The sequence below is a fragment of the Maniola jurtina genome, chromosome 6, assembly GCF_905333055.1.
Source record: "Maniola jurtina chromosome 6, ilManJurt1.1, whole genome shotgun sequence".
Classification (NCBI taxonomy): Eukaryota; Metazoa; Arthropoda; class Insecta; order Lepidoptera; family Nymphalidae; genus Maniola; species Maniola jurtina.
In genome coordinates, this window is record NC_060034.1 from 9,024,510 (window position 1) to 9,048,884 (window position 24,375).

General features: G+C 36.5%; 1 protein-coding gene across 2 annotated transcripts in view; it reads right to left on the bottom strand.

The window, feature by feature from the left end:
• Positions 1–23,827, bottom strand: part of LOC123866102 (semaphorin-2A-like) — an 83,627-nt gene extending 59,800 nt beyond the window's left edge. For both annotated transcript variants that reach the window (XR_006796127.1, XM_045907459.1), the window contains exon 1: positions 23,289–23,827. Coding sequence is in view for 1 of the 2 variants with exons in the window: in XM_045907459.1 (XP_045763415.1) it covers positions 23,289–23,424 (136 nt within the window). In the remaining variant the exon portion in view is untranslated. The remainder of the gene's footprint in view (positions 1–23,288) is intronic.
• Between the last annotated feature and the right edge of the window lie 548 nt (positions 23,828–24,375).

Here is a 24,375-nt window from a genome sequence, read left to right on the forward strand (position 1 = left end):
TGGAAAACCACAGACATAGATATTAGTTTCTAGAATATGTCTGCAAAATTTCATGGACTTTGGTTGCTTAATATTCAAATAAAATTGGAACTACGATTGTATGAAACGAGTGACGGAGACAGCCCTCTTAAGATCTTAGTCAACCGACGTGACAGCTGCAACCACGAAATAAACATAACTCTGCGATGTTTTAATTAGAGGATTCAACGCAGGCGCCTCCGCACTGTATAAATGACTCTAATAACTAAAGTAGAACATTTGGTACCTAATGCTATCAAAATTTAATGGCACTGGTTACAATATTATGTGAACTGCATTGTTAATTAAAATACGGGTTCACATTACTAACTAAGCCACTAATAAATGCACGCGCGATGGTTCTAATAAAATACCTAGTAATCTTACTAACAGCAACATCTTACCTACTCGTATATTATAATCCTTACTAATTTTTGAATGCAAAAGTGTACCTGTCTGTTTGTCCGTCTGTCCCATTGTTATTTTTTCGAGTTTTTGAGAGAGTTTTTTAGAGAATTTTATCGAGTTTGACGAGTTTAGAGATATTTTTATCTTGGAGACGGACATGGAGTTACTTTAACCCGGGAAATAAAAAGACTTCCTATAGGATTTTTACAGAACCTTAATTCACGTGGATGAAGTTGCGGAAATATAGAAGTCTTTCACATAATTTCTAGACACGTAATGTTGTGGGCCTGGTGCACTAAATATTAATGGACCAAACCCGAAGACATTATATTATACTGTACAATTAAACGTAACCACACGAGGACGTTTTTATTGACACTAATATTTTTAAGAGGCTTTCTTTTATTAGAAAAAAAATTTGTCAGTAGAGTTGGACCAGGCTTTGACTATTTTACGACCGAAATCAATCTAACTGTAATCAATAAGTTACTAAGCAACGTTGTCATTTGTCAAGAAAGACTATTTTTTTTTTTTAACAAAATACCATCATTACTAAGTAGCTTATTGACAGATCACGGATAGAATATAGTTAACGTTGTTTCACTAATACAATGCCTAGGTATACCTACCAACCCACTAGAGTTCACATATAAGCTGTCACTAGATTCCCACTCTCAACCTAAAATTTATTCAGGAATAAAATACAACTCTTCATTTGAATTGAATCGTACCTATAGCTCCGATCAAAGCCTTTTACGGCTGAGAGCTTTTCCAGTTACCACAAATCGGAATACCTGGGTAGATAAATATCAGACGAGCTGGCAAAGTTCAAGTATCTCTGTATGAGAACACGGGACCCTGTTTCCTTTCGAAGTGCATCGTAAAGTATGGATGGTCAATTTATGGTTGCGTTCCTGTAACCCGTTCCGCTCCGGGCAGATTTACGATGGCATCCCTTTCGAATACGATTACTTTTGCGGTCCTAAGTCCCGACAAACAAACATGTTGCCGGATTATATAAGATTTTCTTATGTAAAATTTACATATAATGTTTTGAATGGGAATAGGCGATGTCGTATAATCCGAAATTTACTTACGGATATGAATCTTTTCGGATCAGTTTTGTGCAATAACAGCTCATAAAGATAGCAAATTGTAATGTTAAAACCCATCCTTTGATAAAATAACACCGAAAAGTGAACTACCTACTTCATATATTTTTTGTGTATTTTTAAATACATATCAAAAATTACGGAACCAGCACAATTTGAACCTTGCATCTCTCAGAGTATCAAGCCCCAGTTCCTTAGACTGCTAGGACATTTCTCCTTTGTCCTGAATAGGTATCTAAATTTCAGATGCATAAATCTATACAACCTAAGCGACTGTTAACGTCATTAACTAGAACTAGGTAGTGGCAATTATTTCACAGCGCTGTCGATTTTCTTCTTCGTTTTCAAGTTCTCCTTTCAAAGGCCTCTATAAAATGAAGCTTTATAAAATGAGAAATGACTTATTGCTTTAGACACTATTTAGAATTAGATTTTAGAGCCTTGATAGCTCATCGGTTGAGGAGCGGACTGAATTCCGAAAGATCGGCGGTTCAAACCCCGCCTGTTGCACTATTGTCGTACCCACTCCTGGCACAAGCTTTACGCTTAATTGGAGGGGAAAGGGGAGTATTAGCCATGATAATCATGACTAATATTCTTTTCAAAAAAATACCATACTTAATCGTTTTTATATTATGTATTATTAAAAATACATATTTAGACCTAAAAGTGTAAGTAAAACAGAAAAATTATACATAGCATATTTATGTTATTTATAAAGCGCCAATCACTTCTGACAACATGCTTATAAGCTGTATAATCCGTTTACAAATGAGCGTATTCTATTCTCAGCAGTATAGAATTAATAGGCTGTTATTAACCAATTTGTATTGAACATCTATCGGGGCAGCAACAATCTATCATAATGTTACGATAATCTTGCATCTTGTTGTCACATGGTGCAGCTAATTACTTTATCATGTAGACAAACTGTTAGAGTAAGCGATCAAGATAAAACAACCAGCAAGATAACTTGTTGTCAGTTTGTAGAAAGTTATTTCTACTTTTAAATCTAAACTTAAAATAAGCTTTAGTCAAGTAACTTTTAATACTAGTTAAATTAGAATATTTTAAAGACTTTCTAATAGTTCTCGGCAACCTGACCAATCTAGCTTTTAGCTAGTTAGCTAGTTTTCACTTTCCTGGAGTTACTTGAGATGGCTAGAATGACAATAAACTCCAGCGGAATGGGTTCTTACCACAAAACAGATAAAACCGTCTACTTGCTGAAACTAAACGGCTGAGTTCAGTATCAGCAAAAAGGAGGCGAAGACAAAAAATAATAATGTAAGTATGTATTTAATATTTGCATAAGAAGGCAAAGTTATTTTAACGTACAATCCTGATTCCGAGTAAACATTCATCTGATTCTCTTTGATAACTTTATGATTAGGCAAATTAGATTGAATATCTTTGTACATTAGTAGTGCTGCTACAACGACGCTTGATTAATATGTTCGCATTATAATGTATTCTATTCATACAGGTAGATAAATAGATAATTATTATAAAATGAAAATGGAATTCAATTGCACACATCTAAATTTTTTTCTTATTAAATATACGTTATGTCTTTCAAACCCTGAGTTCCCATGGTTCCCAATTTCCAAGTAAGTGCACCAAGTTTAGAGGTCCAAAGAGTTCAGAAAACCACTTTGATTACCTCTACATTTATTGAAAATCAATTTCCCAGCTCATTGTTCTAAAATTGCGTCGCACTCCATTCCATATTCAATTTTTCTATGACCATTTGCTTCACAGGCTTTCGAATACACATCAGCAAAAATATTCCTATGAAATTCAATTTGCTTGTATTCCACAGCCGACGGCCTTATGAAATATATACTAAATAAGATCACAAAGAAATAAAAACGATTCTAGTAAGGACCCTCGAAATATATAGAAGGGAAATTTCCATTTCTCGTTTCCTTATTTTTTCTTTTCGGAAAAAGCCCGAACAAAAGGGCAGAGATAGGCAATTTAATACCGATTAAATGAGATGAGTGTTCGACAAAACACACTTTATGTTTTGTGTCGGTCACCTAATTTGTCGAGCTGGTAACACAATCGAAAAGCGTTTGAGCAACAGCGCGTTCGCCTGAAGGCTGTCGCCCGGCCATTTACTCGTCGGTGGCGAATGGAAATCAATTTTACAGATCAATTCCGGCGAAGCGATGTTCGTCGGCCTGACAGCATGATGTGCCTATGAATACAAGTTGCCGCATCGCAAATATCCTGATAGAAAGCGTGTTCTCTCGACGTCAGACGCCTTAAACCTAAATTAATTTCGAGCTGTGATCGGTGAACCGGTAAACTTACTCGTACGATATCACTCATATTATCTGAGACCCGCAAGTCTCAAACTGGTATAAGCTGTAGCTTCGGGCAATGGATATTAATTTAAATATGAAACAATTTGACGTTGACCGTAATTAAAACGAATTCTTAATTAATTCCAATTATTTTGTATTTCAATTGACATGTCAAACAAATAATTAATAATTGCAATGATGAATGTGTTCGTAAACATCATAAATGAAAATTATTTGGTCCATTTTAATCGCAATATTTTACTGCTTTTATCGAAGCTAGCCAAAATTTACCTCAGTGGCTCATTTTTCATTATCAATATCGTTGCAGAAAACACTTCATGACATATTATTTGTAATTTTGATTTAAGAGGGCTCTCTCCGTCACTCGTTTCATACAATCGTAGTTCCAATTTCATTTGAATATTAAGCAACCAAAGTCCCTGAAATTTTGCAGACATATTCTAGAAACTAAAACCTATGTCTGTGGTTTTCCAGATTTCTGTTAAAATATTCGGTTTCAAAGTTACGCGGTCTTAAAAATTTTCATACAAATCTTTGAGCCCCTGTAATTTTAAAACTACATATTTTTAGAAAAATCTAAAACACCACAGACACAGATATTAGTTTCTAGAATATGTCTGCAAAATTTCATGGACTTTGGTTGCTTAGTATTCAAATGAAATTGGAACTACGATTGTATGAAACGAGTGACGGAGAGAGCCCTGTTAAATGCGAGCTGTGATCTGAGGTTTCATTTTCAATCATGGAATACAGTTCATTTAATATAGGTATGTGATCTTATAAGTCGAAGTTCGCTTCCCAGCAGGGGCGATTTGGGAGTTTATAACTTCTAAATTGTCTGCTCCAGTTTGGTGGGAGGCTACGGCCGTAGCTAGTTACCGGGAAAGCCATTCCGCTAAGCAATTTACCTTCCGATACGATACCGTGTAGAAACCGATAAGTGGTATGGGCTTAGTAAAAAAAACTGACATACCCTTCCAAGCCAGGCCGCTACTAACACTTACCACTAGCTGAAGAAAGCATTGGAAAAAAATGTATGAAAGACTCACTGGGATAGCAACGTACAGCTCAAACGCTGCGTTTAAAACTTGAGTAAAAGTTGAGTTTTTTTGCGAGCTCGCAAATAGGAAGCTTCCTATTTGGCAGAAATGAAAATATTAATGACGTTATTATAAGTTTTCCTGTAACGGAAGAGCACAGAACGATATTATTAATAAATGCTGATGAAAAATGATGTGGCTTAATCTTTCCCTGTTTATTATTATCAAAAACAATCACTATAACCGCTTTTCCGGCGGACGCGAACGCCGCTCGAGGCCTAAAGCGATTTGTAGATAGAGTAAGAGCTGGTTGTGTTTAAAATAATGCATTTTACGAATTAACAAAGGGTGATAGACAGAGCAATGTTAGGCCTGTCTCTCTTAGATATGAGGAATGTGGAGATAAGGATTCAACAGCGGTGACTGAAATCGCTGGAAGAGTGGCAGCCCTTAAGTGGAGCTGGGCGGGGCACGTACTATGTCTGTCACGTAGAGCTGCTGGAATGCGAACTGATCTCAGAAGCGTTGGCCACCACCAGCACGATGGCGCGACGATATCGTAAAGGCATCCTGCAGCGGGAAGGAGGTGGATGCAGCTCACCAAGAACAGAAGTATTTGGCGTGCTACTTACTGAATAGGCTTTTGTCCTGAAATGGGCATCAGTTATTTTAACATGCTATCACGTTTTGGTTTTTTGTTGCATTTTTTAATATGTAGTTTAAAATATCTGAGAGTGACAGGCTACTTTTTCTCCCGAAAAATGAGAGTTCGCATAGGATTTCAAACAACCTAAATTCATGAAGATTAAATATAGTTTTAAAAAGATTTCATTTCACTTCTTATGGCTTGATTCACAAATAAAACCAAATATTTAATGCGTTACGTAATAATATTATAAAATGTCATCACACCATCAATAATATAATTTTCTTTTTTATATGTTGTTACACAATGCTATTTTATATGTTAATGAATAATATTAAGACGAGGAAAAAATTTGTTTATTTGTAATCAATAAACTCTGAAACTGCGGCACTGATTTTAATATCTCCTTCGCCATTGGAAAGCTATTTTATTCAGAAGTAAGATAGGTATCTACTGAAGAATATTGAGACGAGAGGTGATAGTAGGTATACTATTACGTTTCCACAATGGAGGGATGAAGGTATAGCGTAGATTGATGACTGTGATTACTGGTGATGGCGGCCGATGGAAATATCCACACTAACGTAACACGGTCTATCCTTTATGTGGGCTCCGTGTCTATATCTGCAGAGAAAGACTGATGTCTGGTTGGACTGATATATCAAAGTCGAACAGAAACAACTGCAATGTTAGGCCTTCAACAAGTAGATATAGGCATTATCCATATCACTTCATAACATAGTTTTCAGAGTGCTCTTCATGGTCGCTCCAAATCGAGCGTGAGATCCTATGTGTTATAGTAGATATTAAGGGTAAGTATAAGTTATCGTACCAGCCAAATCGCTTTAGTCATTGTGGCTGGAAGAAATAATAAACATTCAAACATACAAACTTTCACATTTAAATATTATTAAGGTAACTAGCTTATCCCCGTGACTTCGGCCGCGTGACACACAAACAAGTTCTACTAAGAGATTTCAACGACTACTACACAAATTTCAAATCCCTATTTTATCCCCTTAGGGGTTGAATTTTAAAAAATCCTTTCTTAACGGATATCTACTTACGTCATAATAGCTATTTGCATGCCAAATTTTGTCCGATCAAACCCGATCCATCCAGTAGTTTGAGCTGTGCGTTGATAGGATCAGTCGATCAGTCAATCAGCCAATCAGTCAGTCAGTCGGCTTTTCCTTTTGTATATATAGGTTAGTATGGATACGTACCCGTAACATAACAACGTAACACAATAGTTAAACCCAGCCAATCCACAACACTGAGACATTCTGAAAATTCTTATGTTGTGTAAACAGAAGGCCAAACAGTGCTATAATTGAGTCGGGCATAGCAAGTAATTCGTTCCCACATCAAAGCGAGCTAGGATTAGGTTTTTGTATACTGATGAGTGATGTGATTATTGATTTAGGACGAATCTATGTGATAACTAGTAAAGCCAGGCGGGTATCCGCAATGACGTAAACACCCCATTCATTAAACGCTTTCAAACCCTTCTTCGCTGACCATTAACATTTCAAAGTAGAGTTGAGTTTTTGCGCTAGCTGCGCCGCTGTTATCCATCGCGAGCAGATGCTTTACAAAAACAAAACTGGAGTGAGTTCGCGTTCTAATATTGTTGATTATTATGATTACCATGACACCTACACAACATAAAAGGTATGATGCTCGGAGCTTCGGCCGCATGAATTCAGCTTTTTGAAAGTCTCGTGGGAACTTTTTGATTTTCCGGAGTAAAAAAGTAGCATAAGTGAGTCCCTGTGATGGAAGCTATCTCTGTACCAAATTTTGTTAAAGTCGGTTGAATGGATGAGCCGAAAAAAGCTAGCAGACAGACAGACAGACAGACACTTTTTCATATTTATAATATTGGGTACTAGATGATACCCGCGGCTTTCCCTGTGTGGATTTAGGTTTATAAAGTACCGTGGAACTCTTTAGTTTTACCCTAAAAAGTAGTCAATGTCTGTCCCCGTGATACAAGCTATCTCTGTCACAAATTAAGTCATAATCGGTTTAACGGATGGACTGTGACAAGCTAGCAAACAGACAGACATACATGCTTTCGTATTTATAATATTAGTACGATAGCTAAATTATTGATGTACTAATTTATAAACAAATAGCTGGAAGCATGGAGCTGGAGCTTGGAAGAATCGAACATCCTCAGCCCTTAGAGAGATTATTATGAAAATATCCATTGCCTTTTAAACCTAACCTAATTGAACTAAAATTGTACAGACAGATAAATCAGTCGAGCACAATTCCCACGACAGAGTGAAGAGGTCTAGCCTAGATAAATGTTACTGACCGATATACTCGTAAGATGACAAAGTTAGTACTAAAATAACAATTTACAGTCCAAATCTGTTAAGAACGCAGACAACATTTATATCGCTGGTTATGGATATATTTGAGAGACTGCTAGTTAGTGTGTTATATTAAAAGATCGACTTGAAACAAAGTATAAAAATATTTTTTATTTGTATACGCAAATTGGTCTAGAAATGTCACAGATATATCGGTGTGTAAGCACTAAAAGTAAATACGTGCTGAAATGACGACCTCCTTTTTGGGAATCGGTTAAAAGACACGATCATGGAAGTAGGGTGTATTATGTTCTAGTACCACAGCTAGTACTACTTAATAATTCTATACTTATATACTTATAATAATACTTAATAATAATATTTTTATTCAATGTTTTTTTTCCGTTACTTTAGTTTTTTGTTGTTTATGTTATTTTATTTCTCTTTTGTTTCTGTTATTTATTGATTTTGTTGTTGATGTTATTTTATTTTTTGTTCTTTCTGTGTTTCTGTTATTTTTTCTGTTGTTTTTGTCATTTTATTGTTTAAAAATAGGATAAAATGTGATAAATAAATAAATGAGAGAATAATACTATGGATACGATATCGTTGTAATGTCGAACTCTTCCCATCGAGCAAGACATTGTCAAATCACATTGTATCAATATCAGTAAGACCAAGCTCAAGACAATAGCTGTTGCATAAGATAAAATGCTTCAAGGCTTCAAGTGAATTTGCATAATAAAGACCGCAGCAGAAACTTCGATTTAGTCAGCGATTTGTACACAAAACATCTTTGTGTTGAAACGAGCTAAAAACGGTGATGCAATAGTTAATACAATAAACTATCGCTTTTACCTCCGAATTAAACCGCATTTGTTTTTCTGGAAAAAGAGTTGGTAAATTATGTGTATACCTATTCGTCTCTAGCACAGAACAATAGGAGTGGTCGTATAAACAAACAAAAAAAAACTAAATTAATATCGGTTCCTTAGTTTAGGAGCTATCATGATGTATGATACACCCGTCAAACTTATAACACCCCTCTTTTTGGGTCGGGGGTTAAAAATGAAAGCAATTTCTTTTACAGACAATAGAAAAAATATTTAAAGAGTGTTCCAAAATTGTTATTTTTCAGAGCCGGGAACGAAATGTTTGGGGCGGTGTGTGCGGTACGATGCGCCTCACTTGGCTTTCTACCAAAATGTATCAAAGCCAGATTTATGTGCAGTGGCGACGAAGGCTGCGATGCTATCGCGAATTCTGCTCTCATGTATTGTTGCTTCGTGGGAATTGGATTTTGTGCCTCGACATGTCAAATCTGACAACAACATAGCAGGGGGAGCCTCATTGTATTGTACCTACTTATATTTTTACGCTAGTAAGCACAGGAATTAGATTTTATCGTGCGATATCAAGATAAATCTTGAAGTAACAGCCTACATTACGAGTACGTTAACTCTTATCGGGAGGCCGTTACGTTGGACAAAAAGAAGTAGTTTATACATTACCGTAGTTGAAAGCCTATAAGTACTTATAGCTATAATGTTGAGTGATTGTCTGTCGAGTTACTATAGCTGTTTCTTATATGTAGCGGATTTTGAAATTGAGATTTTTTATACCAGTTTTCAACAACAAAAGACTGTCCTTATACGAGTACATACTTAATTAATAATAATTAGATCCTCGCTCCAGATTCGCATAGATAACGGAATGTGTTATCTTTCACGCAACACGTTGAAACTTTTAGTGATGGTGAAAACCGCATTGAAAACTACTTAGTTTATAACGAATACACAGACAAACGTTTGCGGTTTGCGGCTTCTTTTTATACTAAGTACTAGTAAAGACGAGAAGAAAATATAAACTATTTTCGACAAATTCTTTCCGAACAGTTGAGCACCAAATCCGGGCAAATTGCCACAAAATTAACTTTTAGTAAGTAAAATGCTATAGAGAATGCGTGATAAATTTCATCCAATCTCAGTTTCCTACTTGCAACATTTCAATAAAGCCTCGAGAGCAACAGCAACAAGGCGTTTCACACAATAAATTTTATATGAACATAAATTTAAAACCGATACATTTTCATAGCGAGAATATCGAGCTCTATGTGAACTCATAAATTACTGGAATGAACGTCTTCACGCTCCTATGATCGAGAAAATAAATGGATGAACAATTTTTCATGTTTTGGGGCGTTAAATTATGCGTTTATCATTTAGGGATGTTTACAAATAGCGTCCCGCGGGATAAAATTGAAATGACTGGAGCGATGCCAGCCCAGCGCCAGCACGCAATTTACTATTGTCGGTATTCTATTAAGGCGTAAAATTAGGCACAATAAAACCAAGGAAATGGCATAATAAAAGTTTCGTTATGTTTTTGTATGAAGTAGGTAGGTACCTACCCAATTTAACGTATAAAAGTTTCATGTGAAATGTCATTCTATTACCTACTTTATTTACTGGTCGATATTTATGTGCATTTGAAACATTTTTTTGAAGATTTGAAGTCACTCGACAGACCTGGAATATCGACAAACCTAGGGCTTAAATCATTGTACGTTCTATGTCGTAGATGCAATAAATAGAAATCTACACTCTAGCCAAAAACAAAATATCCATTCGGGTTCAGTTTATCACTTCCGTTAGATTACCGCGATCGCGCGTCGAGGAAATTCAATACAAAATATCCGTGAACGTTTACAATAGACGGCGATGTTATATACACGCACGTTCCCCTGAAGAAAATACAATTGAAATACTAAACTTAGTTTAGGTTCTGAGAATTCAATAAGAATATACCTGCCTATTTAATAATATTATAAAATTAAATTAAAAAATTTGAGCCTTTAAAAAGCAAGTTCATAATGTCTTGTTATGGGTAAATTAATAATGATAAATTTTGCTCCTTATATCATTATTAGACTATACTTAAGTATATTTTAATGAAATCCTTTCTAAAACATTATTTGAACTGAACATTTAGTAGGTATTACTTACATTGTACTCGTATTTTCACTCACATAAAAATCGTTTCAACTCAGAAACATTTTTTTCAGCAACTAAGATAAAATGATTTTATATAATCTACAGAAGATAATATTAAAGTAATAAAAAGATTTGGAAGGAATTATTGTTCTTTGAATATTACTTGAAGCATGATACTACTAGATGAGTTAGGACTCAAGGATCAGAAATTCAAAAGTCAAGATTTTTGAATTAGGACAGTTTTTATCTAAGGGTGCGTTAATGATCTTAATTAATTTTATTGACTTTATTCGTTGCACTGAGTCCATACCCCAGCAACTTTACCACCACTTTTATCAATGCAAATAATGATTTACCCAAATCCTGAACTTCATTTGAATTACACTTATTATCCTAAGTACTTATCTATATCGCGTAATTTGTTTCAGCATCAAATAACACAATCAGATTTCCCTCCGCTGAGTCCCGGTAGATTCACTCATTTCCATTTGACTTTATTCGTATCGTTTGTTCTCCCGAGGCTTTTGGAGTCTGTCCAACAGTTTTACAAAATCATTCCACTCAACTAAGCGCTGCCATAAACACAAGCCGGCAGGTATGAGTCGCAAAAAATGAAAGTAATTGCCCCGGGACTGTATCGGGTTGCTTTTTAGTCGTGTCTACTTTTAATTCAGTGCAACGAATCGAAGCATTGATGGGAGTCAGTGAGACCAATCATTTGGAAGTTTAATGATTTAAAATTAATTACCACAGATAACTTTTTTCTTGTATACAACTTTTTTTAGAGAAGCTGCAACAATAAGTATAAAAAAGAAAAGCCACTTTTTGTATAAGTTTAACATAAATATAAACAAAATAAGTTAACAGGTATAATATCTATGTCTGTTTTATTAACTGTGTAGGAAAACATCGTGAGGAGACCGCCATGCTTCCATAATGTTTTCTAATTGTGTAAAGTTTGTCAGTCCACCTTGGCCAGCAGCGTGGTGAACTATGGACTAAACCCTTCTCGTTCTGAGTGCTGGGAAAAGACCCGTGCGTAGTAGTGGGCCAGCAATGAGTAGATCAGTAATGACTTGCTGAAGATGATAACATGTTAAATTGTATGTTAAAACTTTAAAAGCTCGTAAAATCCAAACTAATATTATAAATGCGAAAGTGTGTCTGTCTGTCTGTCTATTTGTCTGTCCGTCTGTCTGTCTGTTTGTCTGTCTGTCTGTGTGCTACCTTTTCACGGCCCAACAGTGTAACCGATTCTGATGAAAGGTACAGGGTTAGTTTATATCCCGGGGACGGACATAGGCTACTTTTTATCCCGGAAAATCAAAGAGTTCCCGCGGCATTCCTAAAGACCCATCCGCTTAACCGATTTGTATGAAAGGCACCGAGGTAGCTTGCGTCCCTGTAATTGACATAGGCATTTTATCCCGGAAAATCAAACGGTTCCCACGGGATCTATAAAAATCTAAATCCACGCAGACGAAGTCGCGGGCATCCTCTAGTTAACAATAAATTTACAAGTTCTTTCCGAAATATTATCCATAAATCCAACAAAAAATAATTTAATTAACACAACGCCTTCACTATGTTCTTAGTCCTTACAAAGTTATTAATTATTATAGAACAACTTCTAAGTACCTTTCACCATATTATAATAATTATAATTCTTCTTTATTCCCAAATTATAGGATTCCCTTTGATAGAGAATTAACGGCTATGCCGTAAAATTATGGCTGAAACGCCGTTTCTATGAATAAAACCTGCTTCAGAAAAGCAATTATTTATATAGGTAGTGGAATTTTGAATGAATCAATGTACGTATAACAACAAATAGCACCCGCTTCTTCGTCCGCATAGATTAAGATTCTTTAACTCGGATTTTTTTTGATTTTCCGGCGGCATAACAAGTAACTTTAGTCCATCTCCTGGATGAAAGCTATCTTTGTACCAGTCAAAATCGATTAAATGGACGGATCGTGAAAAGCTACAGTTTTGCAATTATAATATGGATTGTATTGAACTACGAGTATACGTTGAATATTTCAACGTTAGCTATAAGCTGGACGCTGGTGCAAGAGTATCTTGACATTTCCTCTTGCAGCTGTTCTTGGATAACGCTCGTGCCGAGCCTAGGTCGTATTCCTGAATGAGTGTCATGTTGTCGGTCTTCTTCTTCTTCTTCTCTCTGGGCTGGTTTCCGCACTTAAACGTTTCCGTCTGTTGTGCGTGCGTTGCCCCTCCCCGCCGAAGTCTTCACTCCAGCCATCCAAGCTCGCTCCAGAAGCCAAGTAGACCGCCCAGGTTGCCGAGGGCTTCATGAAGTGAGGTTGGGGATCCCAGATGGCGTTCTCGATGTTCTGCTACGCTTGCACACTCCAGGAGCACGTGCGTCGGTGTTTCATCGACCTCCATGCAGGCCCTGCACAGAGGACTGTCGGTAACACCTATAACGAAAAGGTGTTTGTTTAGTGGGCTATGCCCTGTTATGAGTCCCACCACCTTCCTAAGTTTACCTTTGTCCAGGCGGAGTAGTTTGTTAGTTTGTCGTATATCTATGTTAGGGAAAGCCTCTTTGGCTTGCCTGCAGTCAGTTGCGTTTGCCCATAGATGAGAATGCTCTTTAAGTGTTAGTTCGTGTAACCAAGTTTTATACTCACTGAAGGGTATGGGTACCATAGGCTCTGGCCCTGTCACCTTCAGCGTCGTAGCCTTGCGTGCTAATGCGTCCGCTGCCTCGTTTCCCTGGTCCCCATCATGTCCTTTGACCCACCGTAGGGTGATGTCTTTCGACATGGCGAGTGTTTCCAGAGCCTTGTGGCAGTCTTGTATGAGTTCAGAGGTTGTCGAAAATCTAGCCAAGGCTTTAAGAACAGCTTGGCTATCCGAGTTAATGTTTATCTTAAAATTTGTTACCTGTCGGTTTGCCATTGCTATGGCTGCAGTTGTAATGCCTACACACTCTGCTTGGAAGACAGAGTTGTCCTTACCGAGTGCGTGACTTATTCTCATGTTTAGTTCTTGGCAGTAGGCCCCTGCTCCTGTGCCAGTTTTTGTTTTGGATCCGTCGGTGTACACTTCTATTGCATCTTGTGTTGGCTTCGGATCTATGTTTATCTCTGGATTTATTCTATATGGTTTGTCCAGTATGTATTTTTTCCTGGTTCTATCGCATTTCCACTCCAGGCGTGGTTCTTTTGTTATGCTTTGCACTAGAATTTTAGTGTGCCTTGTGTTCTGTTCTTTCCACAGACCTGAGGTTTTCAGTCTCAAGGCTGCGAGCGTTGCTTCTTCTCTGACTTGTAAATACAGGGGCGGGATCCCCAGTATAATTTCAAGTGCTGTTGTAGGTGTGGTACTCATGCAGCCTGTAATGGCGAGGCATGCTTGTCGTTGGAATTTCTGTAATTCATGCTGGGCGGTCGTAAGAAGAGTTCTCGGCCACCATATCGTTGTCGGTCTTATCGACATGTAATGTAACCGGGCTACTGTTCGATGTTTGAAGACAATAGTCATCTACGTAGCTTACAAAATAGGTACCTACTAACTTCAATCTACATAATATTGTAATGAACGACGTAAGCAGCAGAAATGTTATTTATTCTCCTAACAAGCAGGGTCCGAAGTGATAACTATCATTGACGAATATTTAAGAACAAAAATGAATTCTTAATATTAACTTGAGACGTGTAAAAAAGTGTTGAATTGATTGCAAACAATACATTATTCTTCGATATAGGGATATTGTACCTAGTAGAGCGTCATTCATCATAAACTTTATTTCTTAATATCTGTATCATTACATTGATATTATATAAAGCGTACAAAATGGTATTTTACTCACTCGGTATTTTAAATTTATGTGTCTACTGTCACGACAAGAGTACGATTTTAGTCCTTATTTTTAAGGTGAACCTTACTTTTGATGTTATAGTTCACACATAGAGTTAAAATGGCGAGTCAGTTCTCATTTTGTACTGACATATATTATTGTGTTAAAAACGTACAATAATGGAAAAAGTTTCTGCTTAAATGGCTGAAAATGTTTTTGAAGAATTGCCAAATCCCAAACATGATACACGCCAGTAGGCACATCAAATCACAGCTTTTGCTGTTAAATTGACACTGCTTTATAATTTGGTTGTATATTTTATTTGGTTATATCAAAACATTATCAGTAACATTATTCCTATTATGAATGCGAAAGTGTGTCTGTCTGTTTGCTAACTTTTGATGTTTAACAATTGATTTTGACAAAATTTTCAAAGATACAGTTATATTCGAAACCCCCTGCGATGAAGCGGTGCTATGGAATCTAGAAATCACCAGAATGAAGTAAACACATTTATGGTGGGTTCCTATCACTAAAATGCTCTTTCTGATAGGTATGTTTCTATTATACTTTCTTATAACCATCATTCAAGAGTAAGCCTGATAATTTAAGAAAAAATAAGTACTTACTTAACAATTAATATATTATGTAATAAAACATCGAAAAGATTGAAAAAAAGTTCATTAACATATTATAAATAAACAAAGTCAGCAAGTGAGAAATGTTTTGATTTTCTTGTCAGAGTAGCTGCTATCGAGTTTCTCTTTGTAAACAACTTTTTAATGTCATATCCAATTAAACAAACCAAACGTGTCTTTTTACAAAACACGATCCAATTTTATTTTCGTCTTGTGAAATGCACGTGTTTCAAATTACACTGTACTGGGAGTGATTTATCTCGGATAGAAGGGTTCAAGCCGCGTCAGTCACTCTGAGGTGCACGTCTGTCAGTTCGATTTACACAAACCTCCGCGAGGCTGCTCGTGAGCGACGCTACGCTACACGCCCAATAAAGCCCCTCTAACTATCTGAACACTAGAAATCCCAACGCTGTTACAACTATGTATATAAGATACCTAAATACAATTAGTACATATTCCATTTCCACATAATTATGTATTTCTTCTTACAAACTAGCCCTTTAGACGTATTCATCGTAGGTACATAGTGTTTTTTTTTATTAACCCCCGACCGAAAAAGAGGGGTGTTATAAGTTTGACGTGTGAATCTATCTGTGGCATCGTAGCTCTTTAACTAATGAACCAATTTTAATTTAGTTTATTTTATTTGAAAGGTGGCTTGATCAAGAGTATTCCAAGAAAATCGGTTCAGCCGTTTGAAAGTTATCAGCTCTTTTCTAGTTATTACTGCCTTTACTTGTCGGGGACACTACACTTGTGTAGTGTCAGCTCTGCGTAGGTTTTGAAATCCATAGTTCTTGTACAACATGAAAGTTGAAACTATTTAAATAGCTATGTTGAGTATTGGTCTGTGTCCTTAACAACATACATTTACATACTATGCGTAACGTTAACCAATTACCTACTTTATACTTAGTTCTTAAAACGTAAAAATATACAAAATATGTCACAAAATTTTTGAATCACGAACTTCGATGTCATTAGGGCCAGTCAGCGATCTCTAGGCGATCTTTATGTAAAATAGTAACCAAGTCATTCAATAAATCAATCACCGCTATTATTTAATCGGAAAAGTACCTAGGTACCTATCTTTTTTAATAACAATAAAAAAGATACCTAAAGGTGCCTACCTTAGTACCTAAACGTTCTTTTAAATCAACCCCCATAAAACAAACTGTATACTTCGATAATTGTAAAACCTCATGAATTAAAACGTTTAACAGGTTTAAATCAGTGTTAAAGCCGCTTGATTAACGATGACGGTGCACAGGAAACCAAATGAATAGATGAAACAACAATACAAAGATTAAATCATGATTTGTAGTGGTTATTGTGCTCAGTGCTTGTTACCGTTATTTTAGCTCAGAATGCAAGCTATCTGTTTGCTATTACACTTCATAAGCATAACTTTTGGAACAACCTACTCTGTATCACGAACAGCTAGGTTTTTGCAGCGGGAAAACGTGGAAATTCTGACGCCTCCTTTAAAATTATTGCGGGCAACAGTACTCTTCATTTACGAGCACTATCTCGCTAGTGGAATGCAAGTGCTTTTAATATTTATTTAAATTGTTACCAATTTAGCGTAGAGTTAAAATTAACATTACTTACTAAATGCACAATAATACTTATCACACACGTAGACCGTATATTCTGACTTTATGGTTAGGTGGTGTCTGTTGTTGTGTCGATGTTACATTGCATTTTCCGTATACTTCAAAGGCTTCTAACATAACGTACCTATTTATCTTCGGTAATTATTTTAAAGATAATCTACCTCAGACGATATACATATTATTTCATTTCTAATTACTTTAAGTGTTCTAAATAAAATAAAAATCTTTTAAAAAAACCGACTGCCAAAGCCACTACCAAGAAAAAAATGTGTGTGTGTTGTTTTTACATGAATCTTCATAATTAAGGTGGACAGTAACCCTGCAGCATCAGCAAATGTTCATGGAACCATAACCAGAATTCTCGAATTTACATAGGATCGAATTGAGAACTTTCTCTTTTTTCGATGTCGGTTAATAACGCTTCACTGTACACCTTATCTTCAATGAAATAGGCCTTAATCTTCAGGAAAGTAACTACTTATCATAGTTTCGTTTTGTACGGGAGTCGTACGAATAGCGGTATCTCATACCAACTGGCAGCTCTCTATATAGTCCATATTACTGAGATAAGATCAAGTGGTCTGAGTGGTGTCAGAGCGATTGGTCAGCCTCCGTAAGCCGGACCACACGCTTCGTGCCCCATTATTGACCTCTGAGGGCCTGACCACATAATGTGACTTTGATGTCTCGTAATGTGTATTAAGTTTACTAAGCACCCGACTAAAATAGAGTTTATTTTACAGTAGCTTATTCCCGCGACTTCATTCGCGTGGAATAAACAAATTTAAAACCCCTATTTTATCCACTTAGAGGTTAAATTTTCAAAAATCCTTTCTTAGTGGATGTCTACGGAATAATAGCTATCTGCATGCTGCCCGATCCCAAGTAGTTTGAGATGTGCGTTGATAGATCAGAGTCAATCAGTCACCTTTTCCGTTTATAAACCCCTGACCCAAAAAGAGGGGTGTTATAATTTTGACGTGTGTATCTGTCTGTGGCATCGTAGTTCCTAAACTAATGAACCGATTTTAATTTAGTTTTTTTTTGTTTGAAAGGTGGCTTGATCGAGAGTGTTCTTAGCTATAATACAAGAAAATAGGTTCAGCCGTTTGAAAGTTATCAGCTCTTTTCTAGTTACTGTAACCTTCACTTGTCGGGGGTGTTATAAATTTTTAATTTACACTTGTATATTTTTAGATGTTTATTTTAGACTGTTATGCAGAGCATCAAAATTTACTTATTTTTATTTATTTTTGAGCAATGATGTGTTTTAATGTTACGTATTTATTAGTATTAATTACTACTATTATTTAGTACCTACTTCATATTCAGTTATCTTATAAGGTACTGTTGCTTCTACTGTTATTTAAGGTATTATGTTACTAAATAATAATACTTATTTTAAAACTAATAATTAAATTGTAACGTCAATCCAGTGACTCTAGGGGATCGATGGAATCAGGAGGTCGCGATTAACTTATCACATCGCACCGCGGTGACATGTGGTAATCGCCTAAATTACTGCTCTGAGTTCTGACAAGGGCAACCTCTGCTTGATACCAGATTAGATGTATACTAAGCATTTCTATCTATTTATTTAATTAAATTCCTCGTCTCCTCTTACAACCTTACTTAATAAGAACAGAACAAGTGGCCGAATACAAAAAAGAAACCTCGCTTCCTTTAGTAGGTATGATACAGTTAGTGTAGAACCTAGCTCCAAAAGTCAAAAGCGCCGGGCAAATCACGTCGCTTACGCGTTCCTTCAAGAAGGTTTCTGCGATTTGCTTATATTTTAAGCAAACTAAGGATAAAGGACCATCAGCCTTGAATTTTCAGTTGTGGCACGTTCAGTCAAGTCCCCTTGAAAAAAATTCGCGGTCTACGGCTGTAGATAAGTACGTAGAAAGAGTAGGTAGGTGAAATAGCTAAGTATGGCTACGTTTCACGCAATTCACAGAACAGTGTGTAAGTGATAAGAAAACATTGCATTTATTAACTGTTTCAAAAGTTAACCCAATACCTATTCACTAATTAAACACATAATAAGAAAACCTTTAAATAAAATTACAATAAATAAAAATAATAGACACCTATCACATCTTAACATCGTGTTGAGAAACAAACATAATGGGAATTCCATATTAATGATGTAGCGCTAACATCGTAATAAAATAAAACTATGTATGTTACATCGTTTATAGTTCGATTATACTAGCTCTGTTATGGCTTAATTTAGCCGCCGCGTCGGCTCGGAGTCAATTACCTGCGCGAGCGCATGAATCCGGTTTGCAGTGATCCTCCCCCCCGCCAGGCCTGGCCCGGTCACTCCCCAGACAACTGGAACCTATCAGGCATTCAAAGCCTTTTTTGCTCCTTGTGTCTTTTTACAAACCGACTCTTGTTAGAGTAAAGTAGGTGAGATTTTGACTCGACGGGTTTCATCGTTTTTTTTAACACACGAGAAAAACTTTCCTATACAAGATTATGAATGATGATAATAATACAGTGAGATTACAATCAACACATCTTTCATACACACAAAAAGGACAATATTATTAGGTGGATGAGAACCTATTTCATTATCCTCCGCAGAAACTCGATAATTATCATAATAATATGTTCAAGTCTGCTATTAATTAAAGAGCTATATACCTACCAAGCTTCAAACTAACTTACATAAGTTGATACTTATCTATCTAAACTCCAAACTAATTTGAATCGACTTTATGATGGAAATATTTTTTCGTTTATTTTACTACTTGTTAAATTATTATTAAATTTTTGAAGCAAAATTACCTACATTGAAAAGACTTTTTGGGCTGTTATTCTAATAACCATAATAAAATTGGGGCGAGGCCAGGGTATAAAAATATGATATCAGGCTCTGAATCTTTGGAAGATATTTTAATATGATACGTTTTTTGTGCTCAAGCGGACGCTTCAGCCTGGAGAATGCTTGTTACTTGCTAATGATGGTCAATTGTTCCCGTTTCTCCTATAGATGTCCGAAAAGAATTCGGCCCGGACTATGCGTCGCTTAAATTAAACATTACAGCGACATAAAAATGCGTTTATTGTCGCCGGAAAAATGACTTTAATCTATTTAGGTCACCTATTTTATCTTTATAGAAACAAAAAAAGCATGAAATCCTTTTGGTTACGTCTTACGTATATCTAAACGCGACTACAATAAGACAATTTACTTTTCGTCATGAATCCAATTTTAGTCTGTTGAAATCACTAGATAATTCAGGCCCAGCCTAGTTACAGCTAGCCATTTATGGGAAAAATAATAAAATCGCTGTAGCTATATTTTACACAATCATGCTCTTCCATATTATATTACTATCCAAATCTGTTCCACCATAGGTACCTACTTTTGTACGTTTATCGTTACCGGAATAAATCAAAAACTATTTTCTTATTTAAATAGTAATTATGTAGATGTTAACAGGGCTCTCTCCGTCACTTACTCCATACAATCGTAGTTCCAATTTCATTTGAATATTAAGCAGCCAAAGTCCATGAAATTTTGCAAACATATTCTAGAAACTAATATCTGTGCCTGTGGTGTTTTAGATTTTTCTAAAAATATGTAGTTTCAAAATTACAGGCGCTCAAAGATTTGTATGTGAATTTTTAAGACTGCGTAACTTTGAAACCGAATATTTTGACAGAAATCTGGAAAACCACAGGCATAGATACTTATTAGTTTCTAGAAAGTCTGCAAAATTTCATGGACTTTGGTTGCTTAATATTCAAATGAAATTGGAACTACGTTTGTATGGAGCGAGTGACAGAGAGACCCCTCTTAAGTTGTAAATATTGATGTAGTAAGTGAAAGCAATGATTTTTAACTTGAATTATCAGTCATTCGTTAACAGTGAGTTAAAATATATCTACTAGGTACGTTGCACTTTGCAGATTCGTGTGGGCTCGCGCAGATATTAATAATATGTATTTGGCCCCACGGTGGACCAAAATGGGTACGACTTTGCGTGAGACTTCTGTACATGCGTTTTTATTATAGCTTGTAAAAGCGTCCTCAAATATTATTTTATTGCTGTTTTTATGCTAGGGGAGAAAGGTTAATGAATAATTAGCTTCCGGCCCTTTTTATGCCTTATAACTTCTAATCAATTTGGATATTAACTATACTATTGTAGTAATAGTAGTATTTGTGTCAACAGTTTTTGTTGACTTTATTGTCATAGGTCATTTTAGCTCAAAAATGGGTGTAAAGTTATTTTTTTAAATATGTTTAACTAATAGGTACATATTTAAAATGATAGAGTAAAACTTAAAGTTAGCCTTGTCTAATTAATGTACAAAGCATGCCCGCGTAGAATGGTGCCAAGAATACTGGCTGCATTTCCGCGCTGAACAGCCAGGCTGATATGCTAGCCTTTGCACATAAAATGAGCCAGGCCTTCTGCAACCAGATGAGGCAATTAACCGCTGTGATATTTTTCACCACTAAGTCCCCATGGCCTCAGGGTCTCCAGCTCAGAGATGCATATTAGCGCCGCTTACCGGTTTCATCCGTTTATTCTGCGGCTCCCAGTCTTGACAATGTCTCCCTGATCACAGACGGATTTTGTGCTAAGATATATTTTAATTCTATGTGAAAGCGATACTTACTAAAATGAAAGTCGAATATTAACGAAAAATTAAATGTGCTAGTTTCGAGAATTTAGCTTCGTAAAAAGGTGACAGCTTTTCTATTTCCAAGACGATGAGATTAAAAGGAACTGCCAATTTTAAGGTTGAGGTATCTTAAGATATAGATACTTTTGGGTACATAAATTGAGGAATTGGCGTATTAAACAGTGTCATTACACTGCTGATCAAAGTACTTTTTTTTTTCTTTACAAACAATCTGGACATTTAGTAGGCCACTGAATACAAATCTGGACTGATTTTCAACCAAAACCCTCTCAAGCTGTGCTAAAATTGAGCTCAAACATCATGATTTAGATCAAAACGATACAATAACAGAAAAGTTCCAACAGCTTTAATTTGGTTTTTTTGCTCATCCCTTAAAAATTACATACACCATTGTGTTCACTAGCTTTTCAATATTTATTGACAAAGGTGCTCGTGTTGGTTAAAATAAAATCACTTTACCTACATTACATAAGTACGCCTTATCTTTCATATGAACTCATTTCATACCTTCATGCACTCTCTGTGTCCCCCAGTTTAAATATTGACGTATGACTCTCCAGATAACGTATGAGTAGGAACTGTCGAACACCTCCCTCGTGTGGTCTTATATGATAAGAAGGAACTGAGCATCGTTGTAGTCTCTCATACGATCGCATACATACCTATCTGAACCAAAAACGTCGCTAGAACTATAAGGTAAGGATATGATACTAGTTATTACATACAGAGGTTCTCTGGACAGAAAAATTGTGCGGTAAGCAGTGCATGGGACAAATGAGCGACCCTACGTAGTTAGGGCCGTAAGTTGAAAGGACGCCGTGGTGGTCGTCATTTACCACGAGATCAAACGCGATGGACTGGACTACTGTTTCTCTTCATACTGTGTACACAGAGTAACACTGTAGGTATATTATAACATTTTGGTATGGAACCTGTGTAAAATGCTTCTTAGCGTGGAAGTATTTTTCAGAATTGGTACCTAAGTATTCTATCAATATCAAATATATAAGTACTTAACCACAAAGTTGGAAAATGGAAAAATATTTAATTAAATGGGCGTTTTGTACCTGAATAATGTGACATCTTTTATATGAATTTTAAGTGAAGGAATATGGGAACTCTGCGCTGAGGAAATCTTTGCCTACGGAATACAGTAAAATAAGGATTCCTATACGAGTGTGTTCTAAATTTTAATTGTATCTGTTACAGTCAAAACTCTTGTCCAGTAACTAAGTACTTTTAAGTGAAAAAACTGTTAAAACTAGATTTGGCGAAGGACGTTGGTTAAAAGTAGTTTTGATTGAAAAATATTGCTTAAAAGTACTTTTGATTAAAAATTAGATGTTAAAAGTAGTTTTAAATCCTGGATCCAGGCTCCAATCTTTGTTTCGCTACGGAGGTCTACTACTTTTTTCAGTTAAAAGTTGTTTTGACTGGATCAGAGTTTTGACTGTAACATCTCTAAGTCTATAGTTCTAAACGTTATATTTATTGTATTTGAGATAAAAATACCTTCCAATTCATTGGCATATATTTAGAGGAAAAAAAATAATGATGTCATCATCTCTAGAACAAACTCTAAATGTTAATTTAATTGTGTAAGTAACTACCTATTATATTATTATAATACCTACTTGAGCGATTAATCGTTTCTTACCTCGATGGTGCCGGATGCGGTGGTGCGACACCGGCCGACAGCAGGGCTGCTCCTGGTAAGCTGTCCAGGAGTCAGCCAGAGTCGACGCCAGCAGAGCCCACACCAGGCCCGCGGTCCACTGCCTCCGCCCGGTCATCCTGACCAGTCCTACCTACCCGAGCACATTCACACACCCACTACCTATCTACTCTACCATTCATGAACTATGCGCTAAATCAACAATCAAACAGTCATCTTCAACAATGTTTATCTGTTTACATTACGCATCTAAATCTAGTCCCGGCGAGATTACGCTTCCGTTCGAATCATCCGAGTTGAACGGACTTTTGGCAATTAATCACCGGAGTCGTGCGTTGTTATCTCATATCGAGTTATAATCTCTCCGTCAGGGTTTTACTTTGTTCAGTTCCCGTGATTTATTAGTTGTGTATCGGCGCGATCGTTGGCACGTAACGTCGGAGGGCAGGCGGGGTGACGTGCACCGCCGGCATCGCAACAACGAGAACTGAAAACGCCGCGTCTGCCTCAAAACCAGCACTGAGCACACCGTACGTGTACACCGGCTGTTTGAGAACTTCGAGGCAAACGGTTCCACCGATCCTCGCTTTCACCCCTGATGTGGACCTATCTTTAACGCGAGACAGGGAAGGCACGTGAAGGAAAGAATCGGATAGCTAGCCTAGCTTTACTATTCGTTTAGGGAAAAGTTGGAAGTTAAAAAGTTTTGATAATTTCGCCGATCCGGAGTCTTCGAATTCGTGTAGGGGAGATTTGACTACCCAGTGACCCTCGGCGTCGGTACCAACATATTGTAATGAAGGGGATGCTCTCTATAAAGCGTAGTAAATTTACCTAATTTATGTTTTCGTTAGGATACGCACGAAAAAGTTTTATGTTTGTAGGCACGCAAAAGGAAGTAAGCAGTTTATTTTTCCTTTATATATGTTTATTAATAAGTAGCCTAGAATGTATGAGTCACGTCGGGCTAGACATGTGTGCGTCGTAAATTACCGAGGGAATTCAAAACAGCTCGTTGCAACGTCATCGACGCCATAGCACCGCCTAATTTATTTGTCTAATAAAGCAA